At 59.1% G+C, this 26,304-nt stretch overlaps 8 protein-coding genes across 8 annotated transcripts; 3 read left to right on the top strand and 5 right to left on the bottom strand.

Annotated features, from left to right (window-relative positions):
- Window positions 1-3,874: 3,874 nt before the first annotated feature.
- Window positions 3,875-4,865, bottom strand: MRPL10 (mitochondrial 54S ribosomal protein uL15m; the record flags this gene model as incomplete). Its single annotated transcript, XM_066781928.1, has 3 exons — window positions 3,875-4,279; window positions 4,343-4,496; window positions 4,552-4,865. The coding sequence occupies 3 exons, from the start codon at window positions 4,863-4,865 to the stop codon at window positions 3,875-3,877; spliced, it is 873 nt and encodes a 290-aa protein (XP_066627740.1).
- Window positions 4,866-8,490: 3,625 nt separating this feature from the next.
- SLS55_010548 (uncharacterized protein) lies at window positions 8,491-10,295 on the bottom strand (the record flags this gene model as incomplete). Its single annotated transcript, XM_066781929.1, has 3 exons — window positions 8,491-9,184; window positions 9,244-10,144; window positions 10,247-10,295. 3 exons carry the CDS (start codon window positions 10,293-10,295, stop codon window positions 8,491-8,493), a joined length of 1,644 nt encoding a protein of 547 aa, XP_066627741.1.
- A 1,913-nt stretch (window positions 10,296-12,208) lies between these two features.
- ASH2 (transcription factor, contains a PHD finger motif) lies at window positions 12,209-13,931 on the bottom strand (the record flags this gene model as incomplete). The annotated part of the gene is made up of 2 exons (XM_066781930.1): window positions 12,209-13,484; window positions 13,534-13,931. The coding sequence occupies 2 exons, from the start codon at window positions 13,929-13,931 to the stop codon at window positions 12,209-12,211; spliced, it is 1,674 nt and encodes a 557-aa protein (XP_066627742.1).
- A 242-nt stretch (window positions 13,932-14,173) lies between these two features.
- Window positions 14,174-15,779, top strand: ENP1 (snoRNA-binding rRNA-processing protein; the record flags this gene model as incomplete). The annotated part of the gene is made up of 3 exons (XM_066781931.1): window positions 14,174-14,542; window positions 14,597-14,847; window positions 14,900-15,779. The coding sequence occupies 3 exons, from the start codon at window positions 14,174-14,176 to the stop codon at window positions 15,777-15,779; spliced, it is 1,500 nt and encodes a 499-aa protein (XP_066627743.1).
- Window positions 15,780-16,809: 1,030 nt separating this feature from the next.
- Window positions 16,810-19,117, bottom strand: SLS55_010551 (uncharacterized protein; the record flags this gene model as incomplete). The annotated part of the gene is made up of 3 exons (XM_066781932.1): window positions 16,810-16,937; window positions 17,005-17,435; window positions 17,517-19,117. 3 exons carry the CDS (start codon window positions 19,115-19,117, stop codon window positions 16,810-16,812), a joined length of 2,160 nt encoding a protein of 719 aa, XP_066627744.1.
- A 793-nt stretch (window positions 19,118-19,910) lies between these two features.
- On the bottom strand, window positions 19,911-21,493 carry SLS55_010552 (uncharacterized protein; the record flags this gene model as incomplete). The annotated part of the gene is made up of 3 exons (XM_066781933.1): window positions 19,911-21,060; window positions 21,229-21,323; window positions 21,452-21,493. The coding sequence occupies 3 exons, from the start codon at window positions 21,491-21,493 to the stop codon at window positions 19,911-19,913; spliced, it is 1,287 nt and encodes a 428-aa protein (XP_066627745.1).
- A 1,051-nt stretch (window positions 21,494-22,544) lies between these two features.
- Window positions 22,545-23,321, top strand: SLS55_010553 (uncharacterized protein; the record flags this gene model as incomplete). Its single annotated transcript, XM_066781934.1, has 1 exon — window positions 22,545-23,321. One exon carries the CDS (start codon window positions 22,545-22,547, stop codon window positions 23,319-23,321), a length of 777 nt encoding a protein of 258 aa, XP_066627746.1.
- Window positions 23,322-24,549: 1,228 nt separating this feature from the next.
- On the top strand, window positions 24,550-26,253 carry cyp8 (cyclophilin peptidyl-prolyl cis-trans isomerase Cyp8; the record flags this gene model as incomplete). The annotated part of the gene is made up of 1 exon (XM_066781935.1): window positions 24,550-26,253. The coding sequence occupies one exon, from the start codon at window positions 24,550-24,552 to the stop codon at window positions 26,251-26,253; it is 1,704 nt and encodes a 567-aa protein (XP_066627747.1).
- Window positions 26,254-26,304: the final 51 nt, after the last annotated feature.

Raw genomic sequence — 26,304 nt, forward strand, 5'->3', positions numbered from 1 at the left:
CGCGCCGCGTCGTCGCTGATCGCGCCTCGCAGAATCCTGCTGCAAATTTGCTGGTGTTGCTCGGTGAGTCTGCGGGCGTCTCGCCAATACCTTCTGCCCCGGCGGCCAGACGCACCACCCGCCCACAGCCCGGCGGCCGCCCCCTTGGCGCGTCCGCGTATTGCTTTTCGACTCGGCATTCCGCACGCTGGTGTTGAGCGAGCGGCCGTGCGCCGCAAACCGCGCCTGTGCTCGCGGCCCCCCAGAGAACCAGCGCCCAGCGGCCGAAGCAAGGAGCTGGCCCTGCGGTGCTCCAGCCCCCCGCCGCCCAATCAGCGCGCCGACAAAGCTCCCGACGACCACCCGCAACGGGCAAGTCTCACCTGGCCAGATCGGCACCGCTCACCACCCACCAGCCGCGGTGGGGGTGGTCGAAGGCGGTAGGGATGGCGAGCCTCGTCCCCTGTCTCGTGTACGCGCAAATTCCAGCGTCGCCGTCCAGAGCGCACCCGCGTCATCCGAGATCGACGGAGATTGTGGGCGCCTCCTGTGGCCGACGGAGCAGCAAGTCATACGAGCTGGAAGCCCGGCGCGGCGAGGTGATTGCTGAGGCACGCCGCGGACGGGATAAACACACCCGACTCAGGAGGCTCGAGGCTCGAGGGGAGCCAGGCCCGAAGCGGAAGCGTAATGGGCGGCGGCTCGGGGCCTGGGCGTGCGTCGCGACCGTGTGCCTCCCTGCGTATCGTCATAATTTGACATTTTTTTTTTCTTTGCATGCCGCGTGCTGGTGCAGCTGGCGCGTCGCAGACAGGGTGACGGAGCCCGGCGGCGGTCGACCGGGATGGCCGCTCAGCGCGTTGCATCCACATCCACGCCGGCACGCGATCTGCTCGGCCAGCTTGCTTGCTCTGCTTCTATGATGATTGCTTGCTGTGCAAAAGAATTGAGCCGACCTACATCCGCCCTGCAGGGATGGTACGCCCTAGTGGATGGTAGTGGGATCCGATGATGTCTGGGTGTTGTAGCTGTACAGGTTTAAAGCTCGCATCTACGTCCCGATATTGACTTCACCTGCCCACGTCGGTAGGAAGAGGATAGCGTGCTGCGCGGGGCACACGAGGGTCCATTCTCTTGCAACCCACTGTGCTGCTCCTGCCCGGGCTCGGGCGCGGCGAGGCGAGCTGCGCGGCATGCCCGGTCGGGGCTGGAGCTGGAGCTGGCCTGGAGCTGGAGCTGGAGCTGGAGCTGGAACTGGAACTGGAACTGGAACTGGCCTGCAAACAGCAGCGCGTCTGACAGTGACAGGCCGCGGGCGTCGTTACGTGATGCGAGCAAAGGCTGAGCTTACGCATCCCTGGCGCCCGACTATCGAATAATGCGGTCGCGTAAGGACGTATGGCGCAGGCCGGAGCGCTCGCCACAGGGTTGCCGGTGTTGTTTGCTCGCCCTTCGCCCACACCTGTCCCGATGCAGCAGGCGCTCTCCACTCGTCCTCACCAGACGCCGGCCGCCGCTCGCCGCCAAATCTCTCGACGCATCCCAAGGATCTGTCTGTTGCCCGAAGCGCGCAGCATGCATCACGCCGCGTCCTGCGAACCCGAGTCCAGGGCGCCAGTTTCGCCGGTCCGATGGAACACTACGCCCCCAGCAGCAACGCGACATGGATCGCACGACAAGCCAACCAGCGCACCGCCGTCGCCGCCTTGCACCTGATGAGCGCCGCCTAGCTTGCCGTGTGCCCGGCCGCCAGCGCAACGCGTCCAGGTCCAGCAGAAGGCCAGCCAGCGGAGCAGCGCCCCGGGCTGAGGCCACCGAGCCCGCAGCCAGCAGTCGGCGCCGCCACACGCTCGCTCCGTGTGCCCCGCCGCTCGCCCTCGCCGCTAGGGCCCTGGTCACGGCTCGCGATCATCCAGCATCGCCGCCCTCTGCTCCTTCGGCCACTTCTTCTAGCTTCTGCCAGCCCCGCCGCCAGCGCCCTCCTGGGCCTTGTCCGCCTGAATCATGTGCGACGCCTCGCTAGCCGCCCCCGACACGCCTGCCGGAATGCAGTCCTGCGCCGTCTCTGCTGGCTTACGTCCTGGATGGAGTCACGATCGCCTACTCGCCCTCGAGGCGCAGCAAATATCTTCGTCGTCTGTCTCATGCAAGGCACTGTCCATGCTCCCCGGCCCCGGCGGTTGTCGTCATGCCGCTATTATTGGCTCGACGTGTCCTCGGCTGCTCACCTTTCCCAGCACGGCTCGTAACGCTCACTGTGTCGGTCTGCCGGCGTTGGTTCCGTCTCAGTAAACACCACTTCTTGGGTGTCCATACTCCGCTATTTTATGGACCGTGGTCATGAGAGGCCCAACCGCCCGCCAAGGGTCCAACGCTTCGTAAAACAGACTGGCCTGCCGCTGGCGAGGGTCCTGATTCAAAGCCAATATCCCTTGGGGCGAGAAGCTTTGGTCGTGTCCAGTTCGACCCGCTGCATCATCGTCAGCCGGCGCCGAGGGTTGACTGCTGGACTTCCCTGTACGGCCGCGGTCCCCGCCTGGCGGCTTGAAGATCCCTGGTCGTCACGTTGACCGCCTCCGGCAACATGTTGAAACAGCAGGTAGCTACCACGTACGTGTGGATGGTCGGATCGCGCTGATGGGGCTAAGTCCGACTGCTCCCCGGGCCTTGCTTTTGACCGCTTGCATTACTTCTCGCCACCACGCCCACCTCCGGATGCACGACCTCCGGTTCGCGGCTGGGTTTGTGTTTCGGCCACCACGCCTCTTTGCTGCATCAAAGGCTGGCCCCTCAACCTTGTTCGACATGACTGGACGATGCTTCCGCAATCAGGCTGACGAGACGTTGCCCCCACTGCCTTCACCCATGCCCAAGCAACCTCGGCTGTGCATTCCGTGCCTCCCCAGTGCAATAATAATATCTAGCAGCAGTACGGCACCGCGAGCACGGCTGGTTCCATGGATCGACCTATTGCAAAACCATGTGCGACCGTTCGGGACCTCGTTGGATTTCTGCATGTGGCCCCGCACAGGAAACGATGGGCAATTCTCCTGCATTCCCATACGTGCGCACCACGTCGGTCAGCCTCATTCCGTGACTTGGGCACCTTCCGTCAGCACTCGCATCAAATCTCACTGCCCAGCAATCGTAGGCTTGTTGACCGGCTCGGTGATACTGCTAATTTTCACGCGGCCAGTGACGGAAGAACCAACATGCATCAGCCGGCAAGCGGAATGCGGATTACTCCAACGACAGCGAGGTACCCGCTCAAATTGCGGTCCCGTGCCCCCCTTGCTATCATTGGCTCCTCACGTCTAACGCTGCAGATGCGCTTGTGTTGTACCTTGTACCTGCTTTGCTGCTGCAGGAGGCTTTTCCAGAAGGAGTGTCGCCGGCAGTAGAGAATGAAACGCCGTCACCTGTGCACACTTGCGCGTTCAGCCTTCTTCATGCCACCGCTTCCATGATCGACCCCATTATCGCTTCTCCGGAATCAATAGCACGAAGCCTGATGGTGGCCACCGCGCATCCCTTTGGAGGAAATAACCTCACAGCCGCGCATGTTGGCTGAAGTGATGCCCACGCATTGGTGTCTCATGACGAGATGATAAGATTGCCAGTCAGCGCAGAGAGCCTGGCTGGTTCACAGATTGCGATGTACTTGCCAATCAGGGTAAGGTGACGAACAAGCTGCTGGAGAAACATGGCCAATGGCGACGCAACACATGAGCACTTGCATTTAGATTTGGGCGTGCAGCCAATGCGAGCACAAACCTAGGCGCACCATCCTGCTCAATGCTCAAGCTTCCCGTTACCACGTGCCAAATGACAAACGCCCAAAAGCCTACCGTGCAGCCTTTTATGATACATAGTCTTTCCGCAATGCTCGCCTGGCTCACCAAATCCGGTTTTCGGCCTTGGCCGCTCCCTTCGCCTTCGTGGAACCCTTTCTCACAACCTTGCCTGAGCCCGGCGTCTTGAAGAACAAACTTGGGCCTTCTCCCGCGGGTACCAAGTGACTAAGATAGCCTCGGTGGGCAGGATCACGGTAGTACTCGATGTCTTTTCTGGCCGTGGCATCGGGCAGTCTGTACTTGAAGTTGCCGGATGCGGATGCCAGTTCACTCGGCATTTGGGCTGAGACGATGGGGTCGCTGAGCCCACGCAGGACATGTTTGATGGCGTTGGGGGAATAGTATCTTGTGATTACGGAACCCCCTGCAGCTTCGACCGCGGCAATGGCGGATGCGGAGGCACGCGACACTACGATATTCACCGGAGTGCGTAACTGCTCTGAGCCCTGCGGTAATACATCAGGCTGGGTCCCCATTATCAAAGATCAAAAAAAATCAAAAGTGCTTACCCTGCCAAGCAACTTGACGCCGTCCTTGACACCGTGCAGGCACCTAGACCTGTTAAGCTCCTTCATGGTTATGGGCTGGGAAGGGTCGATGCGGCCTTGATCGATCCATTGCTGCAGGCGGTCCAGATTCAATGGACTCATCTCCACGGAGAATCTAGCGCGATACCGTCATCAGCGAGATTCTGCACACCATTGGGGCAGAAACATACTGGTTGACAAAACCCTTCTCCGGATGCGTCACCTCGTATGGCGTCTGGCCACCATTCATGCCAACAGGCACCTTTCCATGCTGCTTCTGACCCTTGTGACCACGCCCCGATGTCTTTCCCTTCCCCGAGGCGGGACCACGGCCCCGTCGTATCCTCTTGTTGTAGGCACCGGGAGCGTCAGACAAGCGGGCAAGAATGGAAGCGGCGCGGGCCTGCTGGGGCTGCTGGAGCAGCGGGGCGAACAAGGACAGGCATGGAGTCGGAGTGGACGTCAGCGAGCTGAAGGCGCGCAGGGCGGATAATCTGGGCGGCATCGTGGGTGAAGGCGGTGGGCGCGCGCACGAAGCAGTCTTGCACTGTAGTCGCAAAGAAGTTCGGTCGCGCTTGTCTTGGCGCGCGATCCCTGTCGGGCGGCCAACACTTCCATCGCCGCCCTCTCCCACGTCCAGCAGTCGACTTGAGCCATCCCAACAAGCACTTCGACTCCTTTCGGCCCCGCCAGCATCGAGTTCCACGCCAGCTACCGTTAGCCACCGCCGCGATCTGCACCTGGACACGCGACGCTCAACCCTCAGCCGACACGCTTACGCTGGCGTGCGCTCCGGTCTGCAACAGCAGGCGGACAGCAAAGCCAGGACTGCACGATAAGCACACCCACGCGTCCATTGCGCCGCATGCATCTGGCCACTCGGGCACAACGTAGCTGTGAGCTGGAGTCACTCGTCTCGTCGTGTCCAGCCCGCCCCAAGTCTAGGCGTCGCACGCCGGGCTTTGGTCGGGCGCATTGGTGCGTATGCACAGCGCCCGTTTGAGGCCGGGCCCCAGGCCCCAGAGCAGTACGTACTTGGACGCGTGCGGATATTGCTTGCACCCTCAGCAGTAGTCCGCCTGCGCTGACGCTTTGTTCCCCGTCTGCGCCAGTTGCGCCGGGGAATCGGAAACGAGTGAATCCAACTGTGATGAATGCACGGAGCCACGGCCCCCAGGTACCACGCCCCCGCTGCAGAATACAGAGACTGATAACCGCGGCTGCGCGATCCTATGAACCCCCAAGCCACGGGCCCCCTGCTCCTTGCAGCCCTGGACCGACATTGGCTGTGCATGCCTGCACGTCCGCAAGATGCAGCACCATGTGGAATCGGAGATCCACCATCCACGCGACGGCATCGCGCTCCACCGTGGCTGTGACAAGACGGCCGCTTTATTGATAGCTACTGGGTGCCTTTCGCTCGCTTGACACGTACCCTGCGCCCCAAGAGTACGGCAGAAGACTCGCGCTGTGCCATCGACTGCCCAAACCCCCTTCAGGTCTGCCCCTTCCCCTCCGGCGCCTGGATACACAAGCCTGTGGTGGCAAATCATGTTCCTTGTGCGTCCAACTAGTGCCGCATGAACACAGCCTGCCAAGGACTGCCTCACCTCCGCCCTGGACGTACAGGGAGCCGCCGTGGGCAATTGCTTGCGGGACAGATCGTTTCAACGCAGCATGAGAAGCTGCGCCTTCGCCCGGGTGTCCCAGTTCCCTATCTCTGCGGTTCCGTCTTTGCCTGCTGGAATGTTTGCGCCGACTGACCGCGACAAGGTTCAGGCGGCAAACCACGAAGCCTATCCTCCAGCACATGACCCCCCTTTGCCATCTCGACGGACAGATGCTTCGGTCTCGTACGATCATTAGTTATCGTTCATCCTGTTTCGCAGAACTCGGACTCGCGCATGGAACTGGTCCCGCTGGTCTCGAATGCCTTCAGGGTGAGCACGGCCGGGGTCTGAACTCAAGCAAGCTCGTCGGCAAGCTGCAGCACCACGCACGCCACCAGCGACGTCTCAGGCCGATGATCTTGGACATTGTATACGATGGTTCCTAGCCATGATTGGCGTCTGCAGCTGACGAGTTGCAGTACGTGCAGTCCAATCCGGCCAATATCTCGGTAATGGAACCCCCCATGATCTGCCTCTCATTTCTCTCCCTTTCGCTTGCATGTCGCACACTCACAGCCATATGTACTCACCGACGGCTCCGGAAATATTAACACCCCATATTTTCGTCTCCATGACCCCCCTGCCCTGTAGCAGCCCTCGGCAAATGCCGAGATCCGAATCACTGACTGACTCGCCTCCATCAAAGCTTCTCTTAATGTTCGACCAGCCGAAGGCCCCACACGCGCATCCGTTTTCAGCGTCCGGCCGACGGAGAGAAAAGCGCTCCGACGTTTGAGCCGGTCAACGTCACCGAAAGTGATCTTGAGACCTGCATGGTTTTTTTCTTTTGCACTTGTCATTGCTGTTCGACGGCTCTGGAAATGGCTCCGACGGCGAGCTTGAATGATCTCCAGTCCTGCGCGTAATTGGTCGTCACAAAGGCCAGGCTGTTACTGCCGCCACTCCTGCCGCCGCTGCCGCCTCGTCTCTTCTTCCATGGCAAAGAGAAAGGAGAGAAGATGGTTGAATGGAGCCCGTAGCACACCCGTGGCCGCTTGTTGAGACGGACTGAGTGGTCAGACTGCGAGCTCGGCCCTCGAAACAATTGCAATGGCAATCAGAGGTTTCGGAAGAGCACAGAGGAAAGCATGAGATCGTCGTTCCGCTATATTGCGATACCATACGAATTCCCTTTCCCACGACATGGATGGCACGTGTTGATCGAAGACGACGTGACTCAGCGAGTCAGCTTACGGTCGCACAGCGAAGTACGGCTGTCAGCATGCATCCCGCTCGCAGATTTGCTACCGTATAACGCACTCGAGGGGAATCGAGTAACGAATTCGAGCGCCAGTCACGCGAGAACGAGAGGACAGGGATTGGGACGCCGAAATTGCTACTTTACGCGCAGAAAATGTCACGGGAGGGTTTCGCATATAGCTCCCAAGGCACGGAGCAAAGAATGGTATTCGCAGAGTGATTGACTGCGAGCCGCGAGACTGCTTCGACGGAGCTCTTGAAGGATGCAGAGGAGTTGTATAGCCCGCGCCAATCTGCTGGGGACCGTCTACAGCAGGACTGAACAGTTCATCAGGTAGGGAAAATCACTGCACAATCTTGGTAGAGGAGCTCGAGGAGCAATACAAGGAACGCAAGGTATCCAGGAAAGAGCTTGGTTAGGAGCGCCAACACTCGATGGAAAGGTGTGATTTCAATAAAGAGGAATTGCGCTTGAAGGTGCGTGGATGCATGTGCATAACCTTGAAACCAAACCCACGTCCAGGCCATTGCTTCCACTGCCAACGTAATCGGCTCAGACTTTGGTGTTGAGGCGGTCGATTGCCCAGGCAGGAAAGTTGGATCATGCTCAACGGCGGATACTGTCGAAATGACCCAACTGCATCCTCCATCGCTCTACATCCTCAATGATGTCAATCACCGAAAAGCCCTTCAAAAACCGTTGGATCCTCTTCTCCCCGCGTTCTAACGTTATCGTGATATGTTGAAATATATTTCGCTTGAATCAAAGAGCCTGTTTAAAGCTTCTGGCCGTGAGGAAGAACTTCTGACTCCCGTCCTCTTTCCTCATTCATCTGCATGATAATGTTACGACGGCAAATACCTCACGAATCGGATGGCCATTGTAGAAGAAGGTCGGATATGGCGACCTGGTCTAAGCAGAAGTCCTGACAAGTCGTCAGCGTCAACGCTATATTCCGGAGTTACGCAAGTGGTGGAAGGGGATACTGAAATTAATGCCGGGAAAGAAATGCCAACATCGACACCGCATCCTGATTGCGTAAACAGTTTGGAGAGAAAATTTCAAAACGCGGCCCGTTGTGATTTTTCAAGAATACGCCAAACAGACACTTAAGAGCAACAAACCAAGCAGAATCCTTACAGTGTACATTCACTTCCATGGTATCTACCGTTCTTCCCATATTCGACTTCAGCCCTAACATCCAAGACAACAGCCCCCCCCCCCCCCCCTCCAGCTCTATTCTCTACCAAATTTTTTTTCTACGCCGACGACGCATCGGCGGCGCCGCCGCCCCCAGCCTTGCCGTTCAAGACCTCCTCAGCCGTGCTCACGAGGATGTCAAACGCCTTCCTGATATGCCTCTCCTCGACCCTCGGCGTGCTCGCGACGACCCTGATGACGTACACGCCGCCGACGATGCCGCTCGTCAGGAAGATCTCGCCGCGGGTGTTGATGGTCTCGTAGACGTCCCTAGTGATCTCGTTCTTGTCGAGCAGCGCGTGGTCCTCGGCGTCGGACGTGAAGTCGTTGAGGTAGGCCTCGTGGTCGGGGTCGGGCTGGCTGGCGCTGACGCGACGCGGACGACGAGCAGCTGCTGCGTCACCGCCCGCCGCCGCCTGGCTCTTCAGCCACCGGCGGCGCGGCACGACGTTGAGGACGTTGAGGGCGAACTGGGGCCCGGACACGAGCTCGAAGAGGTCGGGGCGCTCGAGGGCCAGCTGGTGGAAGAGCTCGCCGAAGCCGACGTGCTTGCGGATGTGCGCCTTCAGCCCCTCGGCGCCGTACGAGCGCAGCACGAACCAGATCTTGAGCGAGCGGAAGCGGCGGCCCAGCGGGATCTGCCAGTCGCGGTAGTCGGTGACGAGGCCCGAGTCGGAGAAGGAGTTGCGGAGGTACGAGGGCGTGATGGAGAGGGCGGTGGTGAGGTCGGAGCGCTTCTTGACGAAGAGGCAGCTGTGATGTTCGAGTTAGGGCTGTTTTTTTTCTCCCCCCTGCTGTAACGTGTGTCTTACCTGGCGTCGAAGTTGGTCAACAGCCACTTGTGCATGTTCATATCGAAGCTGTCAAAGTGCGCGAGCGGCGGCGTCAGATGCTGATACTCCTCGCACACCAGCGCCGCACCCGCATACGCCGCGTCGACATGCACCCAGACGTTCGGAAAGTCCCTCAGCACCTCGGAAATCTCCTCGAACCGGTCGACCGCGCACGTCGACGTCGTCCCCAGCGTCGCCGTCAGGTAGTACGGCACCAGCCCGTCGCGCTCGCAGTCCTCCAGCGCGCGCCGCAGCGCCTTGCCCGTCATCGCGAAGCCGTCCTCGCGCGCGCCGGGCACCGCGCGGAACCTGGTGCCCGCGATGATGGCGCCCTTCTGCGTCGAGCTGTGCGCGTGCTCGCTGCCCAGCGCGACGAGCTTGCCGCGCAGCGCATCAACCTTGTCTTCCCTCTCCCTCCCCTCCAGCCCCTCGGTCAGGCTCCGCAGCGCGCGCTCCCGCGCCGCCACCATGACGGTCACGACGGCCTCGCTCGCGCTGCCCTGGATGACGCCGCCGCCCTCGCCCTCGCTGCGGTAGCACGCGGGCAGGCCGAGCAGCTGGGCCAGCCAGTCCAGCACGACCGTCTCCAGCTCGGTGACGGCGGGCGAGCACAGCCAGTTGAAGGCGGGCGCGGTGAAGGCGGCGCTGTACAGCTCGCCCAGCATGCCCGGGTACGTCGAGTGCGCGGGGAAGAAGGCCATGAAGTTGGGCGACTGCCAGTGCGTCAGCCCCGGCATCACCACCCGCTCGATGTCCGCCTGGATCGCCGACCACGGCTCCGGTGCTGCGGGTGCCGCCGCCGGCACCAGCTCGCGCAGGTAGCCCGGCGACACGTTGGAGAGGACGCGCCGCGATTCGATCGTGTCATAGTATTGGATGACTGTTGGGGCGGGTGTGTTAGCAGGTGGTGCGTGTGGTTGTAGTGGGATTGAGGGTTGCCAATGGCTGGAGACTGGTGATGGGTGAGAGGGTGAATACAGACTCTCCTCAATCGCGGCGTGGGCCGCTTCGCGGAATTGGTTCGAGTCCATGGTGTCGTGTTACCTCGGGTCTTTGCTGGAGAGCTGGGAAAACACCGAAAAGACGGATATTTATGGTCTGCGAGAGCAATTGACAAGCCACGCGCCCTACGCTCTACGGATCCGTATGACAGGGCGGTTTCGGTGGTCGAGCTCGCCCTCACCTGCCAGAGTCCTGGTGAGGGACGGCGGAAGTGTTGCCGCGCGCTTTCCGCACTGCCTTTTCCCCACGTAGCCCGACATTCCGGTCTTATCGATAACGAACGGGAATCTCTTATCGCTGAATTCATATTCCGCCACGGAAGAGCTGGCTGCTTTTGCACAGCATCAGCAACTCCCTCCGGCGCCAAGATCCTCTGGTTGCTGTTAGCAGCGTTTAAATTAACTACTAGATCTTAGTAGACTGCGCAGATAGGGCTATGAGCAAGTTCCATGCACATTCTCCGCATTTCGCCCTTGCCAGATGATCGCTCTAGCCGCTCTAGCTCCTTCTAGCTACCCTAATATTCATGTTTCTTTTTACTTATTCTATATTTTACATATTGATAAAGCTCTCCCTCTTCGAAATGCAACGCTGTCTAACTACAGGATTGGAAGTCGGACGATTGAAGAGAGTTCTATGCGGGTACGGCGCTATGCAGAACGTTGGGGGTGCGCTGCGTACAAATCGACAGGTTACTTAGTTAAACAGCTAGAAGGTGAAGCAGCTAGAAGGAGCTGGAGCGAGCCGAAAGGGCGGACTGCGAAGAATACCGAGAATGCACTTAGATACAGCAACTGCTCTGTCAGCCGCTTATCAGCCCTTTACATGACGCGGTGGTTTTGCTGATGACTATATGCTCGACCGTGCAGAGTATTGAGAGCTTTCATTGGAATCAACGTCAATACTGATGGGTCTGATGCAAGGTTGCTGCGACGTGGGAGTGTACGAGCGCATCGCCCTAACCACAACAGTGATCTCTACTATTTCGATTCAGAAAAACAGCAGCAACTCTATTATGACACACATCAGACGAGTAGCGCCTAAGCAGAAATGGGCAATGAGGTAAGGTGCACACTTTCGGTAGAAGTCGGAGCTGTTAATGATATTCAACGTCACCATACTTGACCAACACAGTGAACAAGCCTGACATGGGATGTTAAATCACGTCACCGCACGCAGAAGCAGAGTTTCACCTGCTCATTGCCAAAGGCATCAACAGTGGTGTCATATTGAGCGCCATCACCTGAGAACCTCCTGACCAAACCACTCCTCGCCGCCGCTACTGAAGAACCAGACCCAGATCTCCGCCTCAACGCCAACGTCGGACCAAGCCTCGCCCCAGTACTCCTGCTTATCCATGCTTCTCTCTCATCTCCGTTTGAGATTTTGGGCGAGTGTGGCCCGCTTAGACAGGGCAGGTCTGTGCGCCGGGAAAAGGGTATGTAAGTTTCTGGGCAGTCCTGGATTCTCGGTGTACCACGTACGCTTCCGCAGGAGCTGCAGGTCTTGCCGCCGCCCTGGATCGTGGCACCGCACTTGGGGCAGGCCGAGTCGTGAGAGTTGACGAGAACCGTGGTGGCGTACATGGTTGCGGGCGGTTGTTGGAAGTGGTGGTTGAGGTGGTTGATGGATATGCTTGGGGATTGAGCAGGCTATTGGCGGTCTTTGGCGAGCAAAAAGAGGTCTAAATGGACGCAGGCAGGCGGCTTTTTAAGACCACCAGGCGCGTGTCAGAGCAGCCGTCAGCTGCCCCGCACTCGTGGCCGGACCCCTCTGAAGGGTCATTGGTCCTCACGCCACCCAATCAGGGAGACCGCCTATCTAAGCACCAAGGCGGTGAGCCAAACGAGCCAATGTGCTCGGGCGTGAAAGAGGCCCGTTCGGTGGTCGCATAGCGCCGGCTGGAACGTTAACTGTGGACCTGTCCAGGAACCCTTTTCTTCTAGAAGCCATCGTCCTCTTTCAGACTTGCAATTCCGCGCGCTGTCGGAGGCGCTTGAATTGCACCCGTGCGACTGCTGTTCTGGTCATCACCTGGGTTTGCAACGTAGAAGCCCACGTCGTCGATGATGTCCCAGACAATATCCTCCGCAATCTGCTCCTTGTATTTGTGTCCGATCGGCCGCAGCTTCCTCCCCTCCGGCAAGCCACTGTCGCTCCCGTCCATGTCGACATCTTCCAGGCCGGGTGGTGGACACCAGAAATCTGGCCCGAAGTTGACCTGAGCAATCCCACCGCAGAATGCGGCGACGGCGGGAAAGTAGCCCAGCATACCGTCATCAAGACCAGCTCTGACTAGAGGGTTAGATGAAGGCACTGGCGACGAGGCGGGTGGCAAAAACGACATGAGGCCTTCGAAAGCGCTTCCGACGAGCTTGCCGTTCCGATAAACCCTGATTGCGGAGTGTGGTAAGGATCTTAAGGGCACTTCATTGTGATTCGGGCTAGGAGTCACTGAATTGAACGTGGCGCGGTCCGCATAGCTTTCCATGGGTTTGGTTGTCTGGTATTCGTTCACCTCAAACCAATTGTTGCCCTTGAAAGGGACGGCGATGCGATCACGGATGATGTCGTGAGCTCCTTCCACCGGGTCGTCGAATCCATCGCTCACGTCAACGGCGGGGTTGTAGATTCCCTCGACAACCTTTCGGTGAAGCGAGATGGAGGGCAGGACAATCTCCATGCCGATTACATCGCCTTCCCGGATGTGGTCCTCCTCGACGTGCTCAACTGGAGGCTTTCCCGCTGGTGCCTTGGGTCCTTTGGAGTCCTTCGAAGCAGCGTTGAACAATTTACTTGGACGAGACTTGTGCATGGCCTCGAAGCCGATGTCCTTTACGCCATAGCTGTAACCATCGAAGCCAGGCGGGGCGTCTAGCGGAGCTTCCCGACGGGCCCAGCCCATGCGAATGTGTGGTTGTGGATTCCCCTCCTGTCCCTTGGGTACCGGCGGGCCTTCACTGGGAACGCCGCGAATAATCTTGACCTCGTAGTAGTACCGTCCTTCGCGAGCCACGACATTGGCACGGCTCATGCGCCAGCCACGCTCGTTGGTGAAGACGGTCGCGGAGTCGTCAAAATGGATCCACTTGTCGCTATCCTCAAAGCTGAGTCGGGGTGCAAATGGCTTGGTGTCGGTCTGGCGAAAGTATTGCTTGTGGCGGAACAGAGGATCGGCTACGCAGGGATAGTAACGGAACTGCTTGCGGTTGGATGCACTGGAAGGTGATTAGCAGTGTCCTCCAAGGCCAGGAGGGCGCGACGCACTGGTCTAGCGGCCTCTTGAGCTCGAGCTGGCCGTCCGGGGTGAGCAGCGGCGGCTCGTGGGAGATGAAAGCGGGAGGCTTGGGAGCGTCAAAGTCCTGAGGCTTGAGGTTCTCCGTCTCGACTATGTAGTTGAGCGGGGCCGGCGCCGAGGCCAGCTTGTTCTTCACCTTGATGTCCGGAGTGTTCCCACGTGAGCTGGCCTGGGCCTCCCGCTTCTTCAACGAATCGCGCTTCTCGCGCTGCTCGCGCTGCGGAGCTTTGGCAGGGCGCGGACGGGCCGCTGGGTCGGGATTAAGCGGCGAGGGAACGGCGGGGACATGGTCCTCATCGAGCGGGCGCTTGATTCCAGCTGTCAGGCCGGGGGTCGTGCCACGCGAGGGCGGTTGGGCATCGGCCATTGTGATTGTTGCTGTTGGATGGCGCTGGAGCTGCAGGTTCGCGCCGCGAAAGAAGACGCGACTGCAGTCCGTGCGTGCGGGCCGGGAGGCGCTGGCAGGAAGCCGGGCGGTGAGAGGCCGCCGCCGCCGTTCTCGACAAATTTCAAGCGCACAACCCTCCACTCCCACGCTCTCGCAACCACTTTGCCTTTGCGCTTCTACGCTCTAAATCCGCCGCTTAGGACCTTCGCACAGTCGCGACAATGCCGAAAGCCACATCGAGCGCGCCTGCGCGCCACGGTCTCCGCCACAACCCGCTCGCCGAGGAGTATGCGCCCTCAAACCCGTTGAAGCAAAAGGCCGGCAAGAGGAAGAATACGCGCACCGAAAATGCGGACGAACAGGGCTATGTCGACTCCAAGGCCTCGCGCAAAATTCTGAAGATTGGTCAAGACTTGGCCGAGGAGGAGGAGGCCGAACTGGAGTCGCGCCGTCCGAAGCAGCCAAACCCAGCATTCAATTTTGAGACGCGCATGCAAGACGGCCCCGAATCGGACGAGGAAGAAATCGCATACGGAGAAGACGACGAGGCATGGGGTGACGAGGACGACGAGGAGATCGTCGAGGAAGTTGTGCGTGCCCAGGGCTGCTTGCGCTGCTCAAGACCGCTGGCTAATGCCTCGTAGGAGATTGACCCGAATGATCTTGAACTGTTCAACAAGTTCAACCCTACTTCGGACCCTTCACATTTGTTTATCCCTGGTGCGTCAGAGGAGCAATCGGGTGGCACCAACTTGGCAGCTTTGATTCTGGAGAAAATTGCCGAGAAAGAGGCACAGGATGCTGCTAACAACGGCGATGGCCCCCGCTTCGTTGGCGGTGGCGACCCCGAAGACGCCGTCGAGCTTCCTGCGCGTGTCGTTGAGGTTTACACCCAGTACGAGACCCAAAATCCCCAGCCCTTGGTCATTTCTAACAACCGTACGCAGAGTCGGCTTGATTCTTTCTCGTTGGAAGTCTGGCAAGCTGCCCAAGCCCTTCAAGATTCTTCCTACCCTTCCTGAGTGGGAGACGTTGATTTCCATAACCCGCCCTGAATCGTGGACCCCCAACGTTTGCTACGAGGCTACCAAGCTTTTCGTCTCTTCGCAGCCCCACACCGTCCAGACCTTCCTCAACACCATCCTGCTCGAACGCGTACGGTCCGACATCCACGATTCGCCCCAGAAGAAGCTGAACGTGCACTTGTACAAGGCTCTTAAGAAGGCTTTGTACAAGCCTGCCGCCTTCTTCAAGGGTGTTCTTTTCCCCCTCGTTGCCGATGGCGACTGCACCTTGCGCGAGGCACACATTGTCGGCAGTGTTTTGGCCAGGGTTTCCATTCCGGTACTTCACTCTGCTGCTGCCCTGCACAGACTTTGCGAGATAGCTGCAGAGCAGATGTCCGTCAACACATTCAACGGCGGTGCCACCAACATCTTCATTCGCGTTCTCCTTGAAAAGAAGTACGCCCTTCCCTACAAGGTCATCGATGCTTTGGTCTTCCATTTCCTCAGGTTCAAGAACGCAAACTTCTCGACCGACGGCACCATGGAGCTGGTTTCCGAGGGAAATGTCGTCGAACAGAGGGGAGGAGAGGGCAGACTACCTGTTCTTTGGCATCAATGTCTCCTCGCCTTCGCGCAGCGCTACAGAAACGACATTACCGAAGATCAAAGAGAAGCGCTGCTCGACCTGTTGCTTGTCAGAGGGCACAGGGCAATCGGCCCCGAAGTGAGACGAGAGCTGTTGGAGGGTCGTGGTAGGGGAGTGCCGGTGGAGCCGGAGGCTGGGAACGGAGGTGATGATACCATGATGATCGTTGACTGAGTCTGATTCCTCGCATGGGTGCGGATTTTCAGGATACGCATCAAAAAAGGCAAAATTCGGCGTTTGGGGGCTAAGGTGATGATAAAGAGTTCAAATTCCACAACGTTCTTTTTTTCTTCGGCGTGTCGCGCCCTTACCCTTGGCTTGTGATCTTTTGGATTATTCATGATTGTGTAGCTACCGAGTGCGAATCTCAAGAAGGGCTGGGTCACGGCTTGGTATGTGGTGGTAGGCTATGCGGTGGTAGGCTATGCGATTTGCTTCAAGTGCCGCATCTCAAATCTCGCTTTGGCTCGCTAGAAAGATTTAAGAATTCGGATTGATGGTCAATATAGCAGTAAAAGTCTGGTATGTATAAGCGGAGGCCCTCGAGTATCCTAGTAAGTTACGTGACTTATTGTTAACCTACCATTATCCACATTCGCACTGAAAGTATTCCTAACTTGCAAGTATCTACATATTTGATATTCCGCTGATATGTCTTAAGCCAGCAATTACTATTTTCAATCCCTCAAGGCAAGACTTGATCATCTATCCCAGTTTCCGCAAGATATTGTTAGGTAAATCTGGCATCCAGTGACAGCTCTTAGAAGCATTCCGCCGTCTCTCCCTTAACCGTCGTTGGTTTCGTTGTGCCTATAGTAGGCCGGTTCGTACACCTTGCCCTGAACACCTCCATAGAACCCCTCCATACGCCAACGCCACGAATGGAAAAGCTCCGCCGTATCATTCTTGATCCAAGGACCCCACCACTTGTAATGCAAGACCCTCACATTGGATCCATCACCACGTAAGGCTTTCGAAAGAGCACACTGCAAGACCAGCAAATATCTGGTAAATATCGACCAACGTCGCAACGACATACATCTCGCCAGAAGCTCTTCAAAGACATTACAAATACGGTGTGATACTCTACCCTCTCCGCCCAACGCGCGAGCAACCCAACAAAACAGTTCCCCACAACCACTCAACACCACCAACACCACCAACACCTGCCACGTACGCCTCCAAACCCCAGTAAGCAGATGCCTCACAGCGCCAAAATCTCAGCCGCCCGTTCAATCGCCTTCGCGGCCCTTCGGACCTCGTCGCCGGCGAGCGTCAGATTGCCCGCCTCGACCGCCTCCGTGACGCCCGGGTACGTCACGGGCGCGTAGCCTGCAAAGCTCGTTCGTCAGCACACAGCAGAACCAGAACAGCATATGGAAAAGGAAAAAAAACTCACCAGTATCGATACCCGGCGCGAAGACGACGTGCCTGAAGTACGCGCGGTCCGGCAGGCCGCCCTGCGACGCGAAGCCGCGCTGGAAGTCGCGGTAGCGCTCGTTGACGCGCGCGGCCAGCTGCTCGTCGCCCGTCACGGCGGCCTGCGCGGCCGCTTGGGCGACGGCGTCGGCGGCGCCCCCGAACGTGTCGATGGCGGCGGCGAGAGGGGCCAGGTCGACGGCATCGGTGGCGTCGGCGTCGGCGACGGTGGCGTTGAGGTCGTCGAGGTACAGGCGTAGTTGCGTCGTGTAGTTGGGGAGGTCGAAGGGGATGACGGCGTCGTCGGCGATGTGGTAGGCGAGCAGGGTGAGGAACTGGCCGATGGCTTTGTGCACGGCGAACCCGGGGTCGCCGTAGGTTGTCATCCAGTGATATGTGTCGTAGTTGGAGCTTTTGTTGTGGAAGTGTGTGTGTTAGTGCCCCACGCTGGCTGATGTGTGTTTTCTCTGGGCTTCTTTGGGGGGAACTTACTGGTAGTGGTAGACGGCGTCGTCGGGGCCGTTGCCGGCGCCCAGGTCGATGGAGCTGATGCCGTTGTGCAGGAAGGACGTGTAGTCGGAGCCGCTGCCCAGGACGCCGAACTCGCCCTCGGTCAGGCCGGCGAGCCAGGTGTCGTAGAGCGTCTCGTTCAGGTCGCCGGTGCCGGCGTACGGCCAGAGCACCTTCTTCATCACGTCGGTCGCGATCGTGTGCAGGTCGGGCGTGGCCGAGAAGTCGGGGCGGGGCCCCGAGGCGCCGACGTCGATGTTGAGGTAGGCGACGCTGGTCGAGGCCAGCCACGGTATGTACTCCTCGACCCACTCCGTCGACCCGTACAGCCCGTACTCCTCGGCGTCCCAGCTGGCCAGCACGATGGTCCGCCGCGGCTTCCAGCCGTTGGCCAGCAGCTTGCCGAACGCCTTGGACAGCTCGATCAGGACCGCGGAGCCCGAGTTGGGATCGGCGGCTCCGCCCACGATCCATGCGTCTCGGTGGTTTCCGATGATGAGGGTTTCGTCGGGGCTGGTGCCGTTGATGATGCCGATGGCGTCCCAGATTGGCGTGATCTCCTCTCTCATCAGATTGGAGAGGTCGATGGTGGTTCCCGGCGCAGGTCCAGTGCTGTAAGTGACATTCAGACCGCCTACCCAGCCTGTGCGGTTGACCTCCTCCCCGGAAGTCCCGTGACCGTCCAACGCAGCAAGGAAGGGGACAGCATCTTTCCAAGAGATTGGGATAGATGGGATGCGCGGAGTGACGGAGATGGTATCAGCTCTCGGAGAATCCTCCTTTGAAGGATAGCCGGGAGTGGTCGGATCGCCAGGGAATTGGGAGAGGAATTGAACAGAGCCTCGTTGGATAGATGTCGGATTCCGTGCCGGGCCGTCGGGATAAGCGGCGTAGCCGTTTGCTTCGGTAATGTTGCCGTCGTCTCCCGGATCGGTGAAGATGACAGCACCGATCATGCCGTTCTCTTGGGCGTTCTTGACCTTGAGGCCACGGAAAGGGCCTCCGTACTTGGCGAGCGCGATCTTGCCCTCCAGAGGCACCCCAAGCGCCTTCAAGCGTTCGAAGTCGACCTGCTGGCCTCGACCGACGTAGACATACTCGGCGGACGCGTTGCCGGACCAGGACAAGCCGTGGAAAGCAGGGACACTGTTGGGATACGAAGTCGTCTCATCTTCTGCCAGCACCTCCTCGATCAGCGTCGCCGAATAGCTGCTGCCATTAGGGAAGTTGACCGAGACTGCCTGTGAGACTGGGTAGTTGAGAAAAGTCCAGTATTCGGCTAGGGAAGAAGGAATGCCGAACGATGACCATTTATCCGCGGTCCACTGGGCTACGCTCTCATTGGTGCCGGCAACGTGCAGCCCGTGGGTGTAATAGTAGGACCACGAGTCGATGGTGGTGTTGTCGAAGGAATTGACAAGAATTGACTCAGTCTCAGACAAGACAGGAGGGAAAGCAGCCTCTTGACGAGCGGCAAGCTTGGAGTGGCGATGGGGGCCGACGCTGCGGGGGGTGAGGAAATCCCTTTGGCAGGCGACGGCCTCTGCCACGAGCAAAGAAAACACCGAGAGCATTGAGGCCATTGTGCAAGCCGATAAGCACACCCATTGTCATGTGGGGAGAGGGCCTCAAATACCCACGTACCTATCATCGAGGCCGGCAGCAAGCCTCATCGACCATGCTGCCTGACGTAGCTGTAGAGTGACATGATGCAACCTTGTCAATGTTCTACCAGGTACTCCGCTCCCCACCTTCCGCTCTTAGGCAATTTGGAGAGTGCTTGGCGCGGGGAGAAAGTGTGCCAAGCTCCTGAGGAACCAATTCCGCGCGGATGTACCGGTACAGGACAGCGATAAAATCGCTCCTTCAAGGCAGCAGCGGCAGTAAGCTCGCACCTCCAACTCGTGTTGCGAGCAATGGCAATGCACGGCTGACATGGCGTAAGAGTCTGGCCAAAGACATTCCTTGCAGCAGTGAGTCGCAGCATCCTTCCACAACCGAGCCTCTCGCCCAGCCGCCGTTTGCCGTCACCGCCCACCCTTGGCAGCCGTTGCGAAGGATGAACCCCGCAAAACAAGGCCCCGGAAGCCCATGATGCAATCACCAGCTGGAATAGACTGATAGCATCTGCTGCGTGAGTCGGCTGCATCCTGCAAGGGGAGCGGGCAATCCCGACATGCATCGACATGTGCTGACAAACCATTACACTTCACAAATCTAGCCGCATCTGCAAGCGAGTTGAACACGGCATTGGCTGCTCGAAATCAAAGGTCGTTTGTATTCAGGAAGACTAGACATACCAGGCTACCGAAAGAAATCACTCGTAATCGTTCTCTGCCTTCTATCACTACAGGAATAAGTGTATTGGGTATGTGCTTAGGGACGCCGGCGCATCAAAGACTCGGCCAGGTCTTCATAGTCGTCTTGGTCTACGTCAGGCTTCTCGATCATCTCCAGGTCTTCATCAGCTGTTAGTGATTCGTCGTCAGCTGCCTCGGGCCGTGGTGGAGGATCATACCCAGTGGCCTCCTCGTACCAAGAGGTCGACGTCGTCCAGTTTACCACCAGCTCCACGGCCGTCTCCGCCATGCTGTAGTAGTTCGGGTGTTGCTTGGGGTCAAACATGCCCGTGTGCGCCCATGTCTCAGCCGTCGCCTTGTCGTTCACGATGGGAATGAAGTGCTTCTTGATGTCTGTCTTGGGGACAATGCAGAACGTGCGTTCCTGGCCCAGGACGCCCGAACTCCATTTTGTTGCCGAGCTGCCCTGCTGCTGGACGGCCAGTCCGAGCTGGGTGTAGAGGTCTGCGAAGCCGAGCCCCAGCGTTTCCGAAAGCGTCAGAACGCTGGCCAGTCTCTTCTTCATGTCTTCCTGGCGCGCCAGCACTCCAACAAATTCGAGATGGGAGCCAACGAACTGCCAGCCCTCGCTCAACTGCTCCCGTTTCATGTAGGCCGCCCCTCCTGCTGCAGCGAGGGCACCTGCAGCGCCGGCAAACATTGCTATCTTGCCAAACTTTTGCCACGCAGGTACTACGGCCGTGTCGACGTTGGAGTCTGCTGACGACGACGACGCTGCTGGGAGCGTTTTGCTTGCAGCGAGCACGTCGGGGTCTGCGCCCTGCTTCTTGCCCCACCCGAATGTATCTGCCACGCTACTATAGGCATTATAGGCAGCTGTTGCCGTGTTCCAGTGCCCTTCTGCCCCGTGCGCGACAATGCCGGGTGAGATTCCCAAATACGGGGTGTCGAAAGCGAGAATACCCTGGATGTATGGAAACAAGAGGGTCGTTTGGGATGTGGAGCTATCCGAGTCGGGGTTGATCGGCTGTTCGTTTGAAATAGAGAGGAGCGTCTCGGCCGCCACGATGCCGCCTGTTTTGGAGTCAGTAAAGCTTGCGCGTGCTGGAAGTTGGATGGGGGACTCGCCCATGGAATGGCCGCACAAGACAACCCTCACCGACGGGTCGATGGTGGGCGAGGAGGTGCCATTTGCAACCTCGAGGTCGATGACCTTGTTTTGCAACCTGCAGACGTTCAGCCAGACTCGACGCAACAGGAAAGCGCCGCGACGGAGCGGGTCTGCACGTAGGCGCGCGCGTCCTGACCGTACCACTCCTTGAATTTCGCCACGCAAGACTTGCTGTTTGAACGGTCAGCTACGGGCAACACTCGGGCGGCGGGCGGCAACATACAGATCGCCGCGCGTTTCGTACTGCGGGTACGTGAGGGTCAAGACGTTGACCTTGTGCAGAGTGCTGTCCAGCACGGCGCGCAGGTGCTGGGGGAACTGGTCCGGGTCAACAGGATGTTCGGTTGAGGTTCAAAGCGCCTCTGACTTTACGGAAGGTATCATCGTCGCCCTGGGTGCAAGGTCAGCATGTTTGTTCCTCGCGTCATGGCTCGTGCGGAAGTGACCTTGAAGCCGTGGATGAAACATAGAAGCAGTGTCTTCTTCATCCTGAGCTGTGTTCCTGCATAGTGTCGGGGCGTGGTGGAGGAGACGGCATTATGTCACCGCCTTGCGCGGCTGACTATCGGCGGCCAACAAGCGTGCCTTCGGTTTCAGGTGCCCGCACGTGACGGCCGGCCGCGCTCTGGAATTGCGGATGCAGCTGCAGATCAAGACGTCGGGAATCTGTCTGCAGGAACAGACCCGCTGAAGAACACAGGATTGGGCCGCCCGGGAAACGGCCGGAGCCTCGAGGGACGGTCGGTGCTGGTCTGGTGGAGGGCGTGCGAGCTTCGGGTTAGGCTGAGATGGAGGCAGATGGGCGGGCGTGCCAGTCGCCAACGGAGCTCCCGCGCAATCAGCCCCGCGCGACACAGCAGCAGATAGCGGGCGGCTCGGCGGGTCAAGTCGCTCTCGAGAATGCAAGCCTCGCTGCCAAGCGCTGCACCAGGCCCGTCTGGCACGCGGACGGGCCGCCAGGCAGCCCGCGTGCCAGACGCCGTTTCACCCGACGCAAATCGGCCGCCGTCAGGCATTCGCCATGGCTCAAAACACCACCGCTACGCGCCCGTGTAGAACGGACATGCCGCAGCCTGGAGATCAGGCCCCGCTTTCGCGCGAGTGCCAGCGTGTCGCCGCGGGCAGATGCCGCTGTTAAATGGCGAGCCTGGCGCCCCCCGGTGTTTGGAGTATTTTCTCGTCTCCTTGCAGTCCCCGTACCATGATACCCTCGCTTCCCCAGCCCCCCATTCTTTGAGTCTTGGTGCCTCATCTCACAACGAGAACGTGGCCGAAGCGTCAGCCCACGCAAATCCAGCAGATCGACGCGGCTCCGTGCTTACATTGCTTGCCTGCTTGATGTTGCGCGCCCACCCAAGTCCTTAGCCGCCTGTCCTTCTCTGCCCGGAGCTTGCCTACGCCATCTCCGTCGCTCGTTGCCTGCCTCACACTGCGCGTGTCTCACCAGCACCCTGTCGGAAGCTTGCTTGCCGACTCGCCCTCCGGCTTCTCTATCTATTGCTCGCTGTCCGCTGCTGTCTCCAAGCATCAGCTCTCGACATGATGCCTTCCAGCGCAGCGCGCTTCGCCGGCACCCTGCTTCCGCTGTTTGCCGCCGCAGTCCACGCCGTCTCTCTGTCCGACTTCACGCCCCGGGTCGACCATCTTTCCGACCAGTGTAGCACCGTCTACAACCGCCAAATCTCCGACTGCTCTTCCTCCGACCTCGAGACCGGCGTGAACTGTTCCGTCGCGTGCATCAGCGGCCTGCTGTCCATTGCGTCACAGGTCAAGTCTGCCTGCGCCGACGACGATGTGGCCGAGACGTCAATCATCGGCGTCTTCCTTCTCGGCAAGGGCCCCGAGATTCTCTGCTCCAACATCGCTGCCACCACCATCGGCAGCGGTCACACGTCGACCACCTCTGCCTCGCACAGCACCAGTGCCGAGCAGACCAGCACCAAGGAGCATTCCAGTCAGACCACCGACGCCGGCACCACCATCATAGCGGGCACAAGCACAACCGCCGAGTCAACCACCACTGCAGCGGCAACCACGACGACTTCAGCAGAGACTTCGACTTCAGCAGCCGAGACCACCGCAGCAGCAAGCACGACATCTGCCGAGTCGAGCTCGGAAAGTACGGAAGCAGCGTCGAGCTCTGCGGCGGCAACGACATCCTCAGGCGGTTCCAGTTCGGATATCAACGACGGCAGCGGAGGGGGCAGCCCGTTCGATCTTGCAATCGGAGCTGGCTCTCCGAGAACATCAACATCAACGCGGCTGCTGGGCGCAGCAATGGGCGTGTGGGCTCTTTTGGTTTTCTCCTTGTCGTGATGGAGATAAAAAACGGGCGACTTCGTCACGGGACTCTCTTCTATTCTCCCATTGTTTTTGATACCACTGTTTTTACCGGCACTTTTAATGCCATGGTGCGCAACGCTTCCTGGACGGCGTGGCACCTTCAACCAACAAGGGGCGATTTTTGAATCGCATATTTCAACGACGGCTGGCTGTTTCCGTCGAGGCATACATGGGCGTTGGGCATACAATGCATCGGAGCGAGCCAATCCGCTGAAGAACGAGACGGATTCGGAAAGTGGAGGAGGATGCAATTGTATAGACGGGGGGTAGCAGCGGAAGCCGAATGGCGTGGGTTTCGGAAGTCAAGACAGCAGCGCTTGGCGGCTGCGTAATGGTTGGATGGTGTTAAGGACCAACGATCTGCATGATACCGACTTATGAGGATTAAATGAAAGGCTTGAAATGACACAAAGACCCAAGTGGTGAGTTCTTCAGACGCAGCCGGTGACTAGCAATGTAGACCCCAAAAATCGCTGCTTCACATCACGAGTCGACCAAACTAGAGCCCTGACGCATGTGGATCAGTGGCCCGACAATGACGGACAGCCGGCGCCACTGCTAACGTCATCGATGGCCATGTCGGTGTTGAGTCCTCCACGTCCAACGCCAAGTGTTCCAGTTACATTGCGATTCTCATCCGCAAGATCAAATGACTCGAGCTTGCGCAGCGACCGGCAGCAGGACGGAGCGCTGGTCGGGCTTGCGCATGGGCCGGAGTTAATAACCAAGCACAGCAGACGTCAATCGAATTCCCTTCCTCAGATATCAGGCTCAGATAATTGTATGACCATGAATTCTGAGGACAGTAGCTCTAGTTCGAAACATTTCATCATGAGCGACGATGTAGAAAGCGTGAGCTCGGTGACCAGCCTACCTGTTCCCGCAAACCGCTTTCTACTTATTTCTCTAGTACAGGTACGTCAATGTATGAAATTCACATCCTCTGAATGATTTAGAGAGCATATTGCCTACTCCAATGATCAGTTAGAAGGCGGAGAAATGATATGAAGAAGACAGGAAGTAGATACGAAAGACGAGACGAAGGAAGCGCAGGTAGTGTTCGAAGTGGCCGTGCGCCGGGGCGCATTGACCTTGATCGACGGTGGAGGCTTGCGCCGCGTCAAGGCCGCCTCTCTCCCGCGCGCACCGCAGCACCTCGCCCTCCAAACTTTCTTTCTGCCCCCGCGCCCCGCTCCCCACCATGGGCAAAGGCACCGACAAGCTCTACATCACCCACTCAGAGTGGGCCTCCGAAGATGCCTTTTCCGCTAGCTATGGTGCCGGCGTCAACAAGTCCAAGGTCGTTGGCGCCTCGTTCCGCCGCCTTCCCTTCAACTTCTGCGCCCTCTCGCTGCAGCCCTTCGAGCACCCCGTCTGCACCGCCCAGGGCACCATATTCGACCTGACCAACATCCTGCCGTGGCTGAAGAAGCACGGCACGAACCCCGTCGACGGACAGCAGCTGAAGAGGGCCGACCTCATCAAGCTCAACTTCGCGAAGAACGACGATGGTGAATACGTCGATCCCGTCACGTACAAAGTCTTCACCAACAACACCCACATCGTCGCGCTCAAGAACTCCGGAAACGTCTTCGCCTGGGACACCATCGAGCGGCTGAACATCAAAGCCAAGAACTGGCGCGACCTGGTCACCGACGACGACTTCTCGCGCAAGGACATCATCACGCTGCAGGACCCGCAGAACCTCGAGGCCCGGGACCTGAGCGCGTTCAAATACCTCAAAGACGGCGAGAGCAACCTGACGGAGGAGCAAGAGCAGGAGCGCGCGAGCGGCGTCAACACCGACGCCCTGGGAAGCTCGGCCAAGGTGCTCAAGGCGAAGGAAGCCGTGGCCAAGGCGCGGACGGAGCGCGAGAAGGCGGCCAAGGCCAAGGCGGAGGGCGGCGTGGCGGCGGCGCTGGCGCGCGCGCGGGCGGAGCAGGGCGGCGGCGACGGCGCCAACGCGCTGCACCAGAACAAGCCGCTGCCGTACAACGCGGCGCAGTACACGACGGGCAAGGCGGCGGCGTCGTTCACGAGCACGGGCGTGACGCCGCACACGTCCAACGAGCGGGCGCTGCTGTCCGAGGAGGAGTACATGCTGAAGCCGCGGCGGGTCAAGACGCCCGGCTACGCCCGCATCCAGACCAGCCTGGGCGAGCTCAACGTCGAGCTGCAGCCCGAGTTCGCGCCCAAGGCCGTGTGGAACTTTGTGCAGCTGGCCAAGAAGGGGTATTACAGCAACATCAGCTTCCACCGCAACATCAAGAACTTCATGATCCAGGGCGGCGACCCCACGGGCACCGGCCGCGGCGGGGCCAGCGTCTGGGGCAAGAACTTCAACGACGAGTTCGAGGGCCCGAACAAGCACGACGCGAGAGGCATCCTGAGCATGGCGAACAAGGGCAAGAACACCAACTCGAGCCAGTTCTTCATCACCTACCGCCCGGCGAAGCACCTGGACCTGAAGCACACCATCTTCGGACGCGTCGTCGGCGGCATGGACACGCTGTCGCGGCTCGAGAACGCACCGACCGATTCCAAGGACAGGCCGGACCCGCCAATCACGCTCGAGGACGTCGTCGTCTTCGTCGACCCGTTCGAGGAGTTCCAGAAGCAGAAGGCCGAGAAGGACGCGAAGGAGCGCGAAAAGGAGGAAATCAAGAAGGCGGGCGGCACCGAGGACGACAAGACGACGTGGACGGGCAAGCGGGTCCGGGGCGATGGCACGGTCGACTCGGGCGGCGGCAGCGGAGGCGTCGGCAAGTACCTCAAGGCGGCGTTGGCGGAACAGCAGTCGAACGATGTGGAGGAAGACGAGATCGTGGGGGAGTGGGACGAGCCGGAGCAGCCGGTGAAGAAGAAGTTCAAGGGCGGTGGGTTTGGCAACTTTGACAACTGGTAGAAATGGCATGGGGGCAAAATCTGGGGAAATGAGGAGTTTTGGCGTCGGGAG

This window comes from Diplodia seriata, assembly GCF_021436955.1.
Source record: "Diplodia seriata strain FDS-637 chromosome Unknown scaffold_13, whole genome shotgun sequence".
Taxonomy (NCBI): Eukaryota; Fungi; Ascomycota; class Dothideomycetes; order Botryosphaeriales; family Botryosphaeriaceae; genus Diplodia; species Diplodia seriata.